Here is an 8,283-nt window from a genome sequence, read left to right as displayed (position 1 = left end):
TTAATTATTTTAATTTATTTATTTATTAGGTTTAATTTTAATTCAAATGAGTCAACTCCCTGTTTTTTAAAATAAATAGTCAACATCCCTTTATTTTAAATATTTCACAAAGTAATCATACTTTTTTAACCAGCCCGAGGAAGGCATGGTTTCCTGTTGATTTCAGAAAACGCGATGGATTTAGGGAATGAGTGAGGCGACAAATTGGGCGAGATTAGAATATGGGTCAGATTTATATTTGGACCGGGTAATATATTGGTTTAGGTCGACCCGTTTTACGTGAGACAGTCTCACAAAAGTGTTACTCTTAATTCAATAAATAATTCCTTAAAGATAGGGAAAAGATATATCAATTATAATATATTTTTTTATTTAAATTAAACATTAAAATTTCATATATGTTCTAAATAATATTATTAAATTTAATTTTGAATATAATTATTATGATATAAATATTTGATTTATGGTATTTTTACACTGATCAAAGTTACTAAGTCATTTTACTGATTTGACGTAGTATAGTATATTCCAATACTTCAAAAAAAAATTTGAGAGAAAAGAGTGACGTTAACGGGTTAGGAAAAGAAAAATCATTTATAAAGTTTAGACAAGAAGCTTAAGAGAAAGAGTATTTGGTTATGATACATTGAGATAATAAAATAAATGGGGATGAGAAAGTGAGACAAAGGTAGATAGATGTTTAGGTTTTATTCTTTGTCAAATTTGTTTATTGTAATTGTGAAATTTGACATCCTTTGTAAATATATAAAAATGTGAGGTCTACAGTGTAAATGCCACTATAGTTCCTTGGTATGTTCCAAGGATATCAACGTTAACAATTACAATAAATAATCTAATCTTGTCTCACTTTTCTCTCTATTTATTTATAGTTCCTTGTTATGAAGATTTGGACAGTGGTTGGCAATCTGGAACTCAAATTCGAGTACACTCATTCATAGCTTAGCTGAAATCATATTTTTTCTGAGATCAATTTCATTTATACCGTCTGTGAAAACTAATGGTTAATTCTTTTCAATCTATGTATATAAAAACTGATTAGCTCGCATGCTCGGGTCGACTGACATTTATCTTAGGATTGGAGGATCTGGATAGTGAATCTAAGGGTAAAGAAAACAGTGATGCATTTCTTGATTTATGCAGAAGTTTACTTGCGGTTAAACATTCTTCGTTGTTAATTTCCGAGCTACCAAAATCGAACTATGATGGATCAAGTACAGGGCCCCTGGAGAAGATAGTGCAGTCATCCTATAGTAAATATCATCTAGTAAAAGCAGCAACACTCCTAATAAAACCTGACACGTTCATTTTTCAATGCAGCCCTCAAGCAATCTTCGAGGATCCATTTCCGGGTGGCAATAACATCTTGGTGAGTCCATGAATTTGGTGGTCATTTGATTCATTCTGTTGCTCCGCTTCCTAGTTTCTTCAAGTGTGATACTACGTGGATCTAAGGTTGGTTTGTCCTACATGTACGTCGTGGCTTGAAACAGGTCATCTGTGACACATATTCCGGCGGGTCATCCTATCCCTGCAAACAAGCGCCACAAAGCTGCACAGATATTCAGTGGTCCTAGGATGGTTGCCGATATTCAGTCATCTAATACTTTTGGATCTGTCATCAATCCAGAGAATAACAGAACAAGCAGCAAAACCAATAGGGATACCGTTTACATCAAGATAAACACGTGTTTTCTTCATGGGAAAAGCGAGAAAATCTAAAGTAGTTTTTTGATGGAACATTCAGGATGATTGGAATGGTGCAGGATGGCACACCAGTTACAGGTATTCATTCATTTTTCAAAACTTAACAGTCCTTCAACATGCTGACGTTATCCAATTTCGGCACAAAAAGTACGAGGGAAGGAGGCTTTGATGTAATCAAGAAAGCGATTTTGAACTGTCGCTTCGCCACAAAGAGCATACAAGTGCTTATGTGTATATATATATATATATATATGGAGAAGGAAACGAGAGAAGGTTAACAGGCAAGCATGAAACAGCCAGTATCAACACATTCTCTCGGGTACGTGTACTTGAATTACATATGTATACCGTATGGTGCTATACCATTGCATATGAGTCGAACCCAAGATTTAAGCATCGGGAAACCAGATGCTTTACCAACAAAAGTTCCATCTTGAATTCATACAAGATGGAACAAATTATCTTGGGTAGCTATGCTTCAAATTACATATGAAACACTGGATACCTATAGTGCCATCAGCCATGTCTACACCATTGCAAATGATTCAGATCCATGGTTTAAGCATCGCAAAACCAAATGTTTTACCAGCAAAATTTCCATCTTGAATTCTTACATATCTTGCTTTATAATTATAAGCAGGGTGTTGCCAACCATGGATGCTCAATCCGTGTGGGGATTGACACTGAGAAGAATGGCAAAGGTACTAAAAGACACACCCTACATTTACCTCAGTGAAAGCAAATTGATATAGAATTCATTTAGTGACAAAGTTAGGCCTAACTTTTTTCGGGGAAAAGATAAACCTTGGTAACATCTACCAGTCCTAAGGCTTAGAAATATATAAATTGATATCAAATGTTAATTATTATTTTAAGATAGGTTATTTAGAAGATAGGCGCCCAGCTTCTAACATGAACCCATACATTGTGACCGTACTGCTTGCCGAAACTACAATCTTGTGGAAGCCAACAATTGAAGCTGAAGCGCTTGCTGCTCAATAACTCACATTGAAAGTCTAAGCCATCTGATATTAAAGCAAAATGGCATGGGGTAAAACGGGTTTTATGGATTCAAGGTGCAAAATTGTGTTCTGCTGTTGACTGATCCCTTATGTAAGATGTTTGTAAATAGGGGATTGAAATGAGGGTCATACTAATGTGTGAAAAGTTCCTTCCAACTTGTATTGTGGGGAATGGTTTACAGGAATATCTTGATCTTGGACTGTTTGGCAGCGCTTCGAGCTATTTGGTTACATAATCTACTGAGTGTAAGAAACATCACCTTTACTGTTTTGCAGCATTCCCGGTAAATTGCTCTGTAACAGAAAGCGAATTAAATTGGCCTCATGAAGCTTAATCTAATTACATATGCACTCTTAAGGTTAGAATGAAACAGATACCCTGTCACAAGGTGGTTAATCCTACATTTATGTTTATTGACTATTGTAACCCACCAACGACGTTTTGATTGAGTGTAGTGATTATTCGAGCATTGATGAGTGCTTATGTTAAGTAACACCATTCAGATTGCTTGATGAGTTGATGTAATTTACCCTTAAAATTACTACGGGAAAGTTTGAAAATGGTTAAAGGAAACAGTGATAACAAAACTACGGTAAGATGGGTTGGAGTATATACAGATCAATGTGACATGTTTCTTACCTTCTTTTAAGAAACATGTTTCTTGCTTTTGCATCCAAAAAAACAGATGGAAAACATAACATTGAGGTTGACACGATATATTCTGTAGTGATAATATATTAAGATTGATGATATATGAGATAGAATAGAAATCAAGCCAGCCGATTTGTTTATAAAGAAGAGAGAATAAAGGTTACAATCAGTGATATCACATGGCGTCAAAGCTGAAACTGTGCAAAACAAGAACAGAACGATAGAGTTAACTGCATTTTAAGATCAGACAAATATTTCTGATGACGACAAAAGCTCACTCTAACCTTTTTTTGAGATATTTGCTAGTTCTGCCAACAGAAATTCCTTCTACCCTCCTGCATGATCTCAAAAGCAAGTTTGTATCTTTCTAAAGATGCAACTCCAGCTTCGATATAATTCCGAGCCTCTTCTCTTAAACTCCACAGCATCAAAGGTTTAAGATCTTGCAGGTCACCTCCTGAATCAGCATCTCTTAGTATACCATATTTTGCATTTTTACTCCATCGATGCAAGATGTAGCGAGATGGAAGCTCCTTTATATTCATTATTTGGAACACCTTCAGAGCATGCCTACAAAGAACACCTTCAAATTCAAACATTCTACAGCTGCAACTGATATTCAGATTCGATGAATTAAAGGCGATGGTGTTCCTCTCATCACCATTTCCACACTTTTGCACAAGATATCTATTAATGGCTCCTTCAACATTTATCTTTATTCCAACATAACTGTAGCATTCCAGAAGCTCCTTCTGAAAAATTTTGAACATTGTGACTGTGTAAAGACTTCTACATTGCTCTTCTATTGGGTCTTTGGTGTGCAAAACTGCTTGCAAATTATATGAGTTGAAATCTTCCTTTCTTTCCTCTTCACGGCAATTTTCCAGAGCTTTCTCATACCTCACAACAAATTCATTCAGAGGTGTTTCTGCAGTCAAAAGTGTACCGAAATACAACTTTAAGCTTCCATCCACTGGGATTCCAGCAAAGAACGTTCCCTTTACGTACAAGGGAACCCAACTTTTACGCATTCTATACATCTCTTTAAGCCATGCATTCTCTCTCAGATTATATTTATTCATAATCATGTTCCAAGCAGAATCAAATTCACTGGCCGTCTGACTTTGGAAAATGCAAGTTTCATATTCATATTTGAACTCGGTATTCATGGAGAGTAATGCACCCAAATTCTCCTTCTCTTTAACGAGAATTTGCCAGGCAGAAAATCGATGATGTGTCCCAGCAAAAACTTGTGCAATTGCACGTTGAATGTTTGTGTCCTGATCGGCTATTACTGACAAAGGGCGACGTCCCAACATTGCTTTAAGCCAAGCCTTAAAGATCCAAGTAAACGACTCCTCGGATTCATCGGCAATTAAAGCACAACCAAGAAGAACTGGTTGACGATGATGGTTGACACCAACAAATGAAGCAAATGGAACCAAATAATTACTTCTCCTATATGTTGTATCAAATACAATTGCATCTCCAAACTGCGCACAGGAAAACCTAGATCGTGAATCAGCCCAGAAAATATTCATACCTTTGCCATCACGGATTTCCACAGAGTAAAAGAACCCTGTATCTTCAGATTGCCGAGATTGAAAGTATTCAAGAAGCATATTATACCAGTCAGTTCCAATTTTGCTTTCATGAACTCGTTTGACAAGGCTGAGGCCTCCATTTGTTTCAACCAAATCCAAGTTTTCCAAACAACTGCTTCCTTCCTCTCTGTATCCCTTTGATGCCACAGTCACTGGTCCACTAGGAGCTGTCAGATTGCCAAATTCATGATTGTGTTCTTTCTGAAGACGATCAACCACCCACCTTCCTGATTCTTGTCTTTGAATTCTCATGTATGCTCCACAGCCAACCCTTGAAGGATGCTGACGCCCTTCCTTTGAGCACACAAATCTTCGAGATGTGATTGATCCATCATGTTTAGAGCGGAATAATTGGCCGATCCTTACTTTGAACCCAGCAGTAGCAGCAAAAGTGTTGTAGAATTTGTACGCTTCATTGGCAGAAATGAATTCAAGACCTTTGTAAGGTTCACAAGAGGACCCTACATATTCATCCATTCCTTCACTCTTTTGCCTTTTTACATCAACATCAGATAGATCATCATTCTCATATGATCTGATTCCTGTCCTTCTAGCTCCACCTGCTGATGATCGTGGAGTTGGAAAACTCTTCCTCTCTACCTGTGGTGGACTAACTTCTCCAGAGACTTCAAATGCATGATTATGTTCCTTCTTTATATTAGCTAAGACCCATTTCCCAGAATCAACCTTCTGCACTCTTATGAAAGCCGGACAACCAGTTCGTGAGTTTGTCTGAAATCCCTCCTTCGAACACACAAATTTCCGGGAAATGATAGCACCATCAACTCTGGACCTATAAAGCTGCCCGGTCCTGATATTGAACCCCACTTGACTAGCATAGATATTGTAAAATTCTTGTGCTTCTTCAGCCGAATCAAACTCTAACCCCACATAAGGTTCCATCTTAGATTCTCCATCATTCCGATGCCCATTAACTAGAGGTGATGGCTTTGTCCTGACAGTCATGATATTTCCCAGCAACTCCAAATTCATATCAATATCTGCACACATCAACAAAATAGTATATTATAAAAGCAAACTATGCTATGTGCATACGTATTCAAGCTTATCTCACACTAGACTGCTTTTGAAAAATGAATGCAATCATGGAGGCAACAGGCAGAGACGAAAACATAAACATTACCTCAGAACTCAGAAGGCCAAACAAATATTAGCAAAGCACATAAATGCAGGAACCATGATGTGTTATAGTAAGAACTAAGGATTAAATAAGTAAATCCTAAAGCAACTTAACCTTAGTAGAGTTCCACATGATGAATATTAGTCTAGACACAACAGTTGACAAAATTATTAGATACTGAAGCATTAAAAAAACTAATTCCAGAGAGGTCATAGGTTTAGTGACACGTACCAAATTACATCTGATTTGAAATCCTAAGAAACTGAAATCTGTTATAGAGCGTGCAAGATTGTATATCAGCTGAAACTGGCCATCAGGTTTTCTGGAGGAATACCTGCTCAACACACAATATTATGAACTTATAAGTGTAACAGGGAATAAACTGAAACTAACATCAAACATAGCTGGTAAAATCAAACTTTAGAAAGAACTAAGAAGGGTTGCTGATTAGGGTGCCAGGAGGTGAACTGAGATGTACAAGTGCAACAGGGAATAAACTGAAACGGCCATCGAATATAGTTGGTGAAATCGAATATTAGTAACTAGGGTGGCTGATTTGGGTGCCAGGAGGTTAACTGAAATTATGGATGGAGTAAAGTTGCCCGTACACTCTATGATGCTTTCTATGTGATACAATTTAAAGCTGGAGTTCATGTCACCCACCACTAAAATAAAGTCCAATCAACATCCATCTCGCAGAAGTAACGATTATCATCAATCATACAAAATAGGCCCATAAATTGACATACAAAATAGAAAAAAGCCCACAGATTCATAAACCCCGTGAATTAGATCCCATCACAGAATAAACTACACAATAAATTCATGCACTAAGTAGATTCCAAAGCTACCATTTGCATTTCTCCTCTCCTCCCAGTCAAACCCTATCAGGAAAATATCAATAATAACCATCACAGCCATAGACTCGGCAATCGGCAGACATTCAAAAGAAATCAACCGCATTCCTAAATACTAACCAACCACTTGATTACATACAAAAAGGGACGAAATGCACAGAGAACCGTAACGATCAAAAGTTCGGAAATGAATGAAGAACACCAAGAACAAGGAAATAAGCGATCAAAGTCCACAATTTAGGCACAAATAGTCGCGTACCTACCAGAAAGGAGTTAAAAATCCAAAGTTTTCAGTTCCCAAGTCAAAAAGCAAAAAAAAATCAAGAAAATACGAAGCAAAACGGAACAAAACCAAGAAGCAATTAGGGATTTACCTAACGCATGCAGAAGGGGCAGAATCAAACTCCCAAACAAAGGTTTCGACCCACATAAATCACCATCACAAAAACTTTCAGCAAGCCACTCGCCCGCTTAGCAACTCCAAAGAAAACGATTGCTAAAACCGAAAATTTTTCGCTAAAAATATGATTAATTAATGGGAAAAAAAACAATCAATAATTTAATTCGCAATCTGGGCTTCTGGAGGAGGACCTGTGGTTTATCAATTTTATTTTGGTCCCCAATTTCGAATTTTGCAATTTTTTCCTATTTTGCTCTTCAAAAATTTTATTTGGGAATAAAAGGCTTTACAAATTCAATTCCTATTTAATAACTAATTTTTTGTTTCAACATTATATATATATATACTATTTTTACTATATTATTATTATTGTTATTATTATTTTTTCTATTCTTTTCTATTTTATTAAACTTGAACAATTGAAGGGAAATGATCAATAAATCCCCATGAGTAAACTTATCTTTGCCCTCAGTCCCCATGTCAGCAAATATTTGTTTTCACTCTCTGACAAAGTTCTGACATTTGTTTCAACTCCCTATTTGAGCACAAAATACGAAAATACACTCACTTTCTTTTGAAACCCAATAATACCCCTCACTCTTTAAAAATAAAATAAAAATTACTTATAAAGAAGACAACGTACAGTTTATTTCCCTCATTCTTGTTGAAATTCTCCACAAATTTATCCATCAATCGTAAACGACTAATCCACCGATCGCAATATTGCAGATCTGCTTCGAATCAGATTGAAGAAAATTGCTAATCGTTGTGAATTGTTTCTGGACCATGAAAATCTTTTTGAAGAACCATTATTTCAAAGATTTTAAGGTAATATTTTAGGTTTTTAAAAATTTGCAGCCAAGAAATTGCATTACTGTGTTT

The 8,283-nt window shown here is 36.2% G+C and overlaps 1 protein-coding gene across 5 annotated transcripts; it reads right to left on the bottom strand.

Annotated features, from left to right (window-relative positions):
* Positions 1 to 1,254: 1,254 nt before the first annotated feature.
* LOC140873508 (protein FAR1-RELATED SEQUENCE 7-like) lies at positions 1,255 to 7,577 on the bottom strand. 5 transcript variants are annotated; one of them, XM_073276660.1, is made up of 4 exons: positions 7,376 to 7,577; positions 6,376 to 6,478; positions 3,684 to 6,004; positions 1,255 to 1,570 (listed from the first exon to the last, which is right to left on the bottom strand). In XM_073276660.1, the coding sequence occupies exon 3, from the start codon at positions 5,994 to 5,996 to the stop codon at positions 3,702 to 3,704; it is 2,295 nt and encodes a 764-aa protein (XP_073132761.1). In that variant the 5' UTR covers positions 5,997 to 6,004; positions 6,376 to 6,478; positions 7,376 to 7,577; the 3' UTR covers positions 1,255 to 1,570; positions 3,684 to 3,701. The 5 variants fall into 5 exon arrangements, with proteins under 5 accessions (XP_073132761.1, XP_073132760.1, XP_073132762.1 ...); XM_073276659.1 differs by having other exon boundaries at positions 1,255 to 1,549; XM_073276661.1 differs by lacking the exon at positions 1,255 to 1,570 and adding an exon at positions 2,702 to 3,041.
* Positions 7,578 to 8,283: the final 706 nt, after the last annotated feature.

The sequence above is a fragment of the Henckelia pumila genome, unplaced genomic scaffold, assembly GCF_033568475.1.
Source record: "Henckelia pumila isolate YLH828 unplaced genomic scaffold, ASM3356847v2 CTG_627:::fragment_1, whole genome shotgun sequence".
Classification (NCBI taxonomy): Eukaryota; Viridiplantae; Streptophyta; class Magnoliopsida; order Lamiales; family Gesneriaceae; genus Henckelia; species Henckelia pumila.
This window is presented reverse-complemented; position numbering and strand designations above follow the sequence as displayed.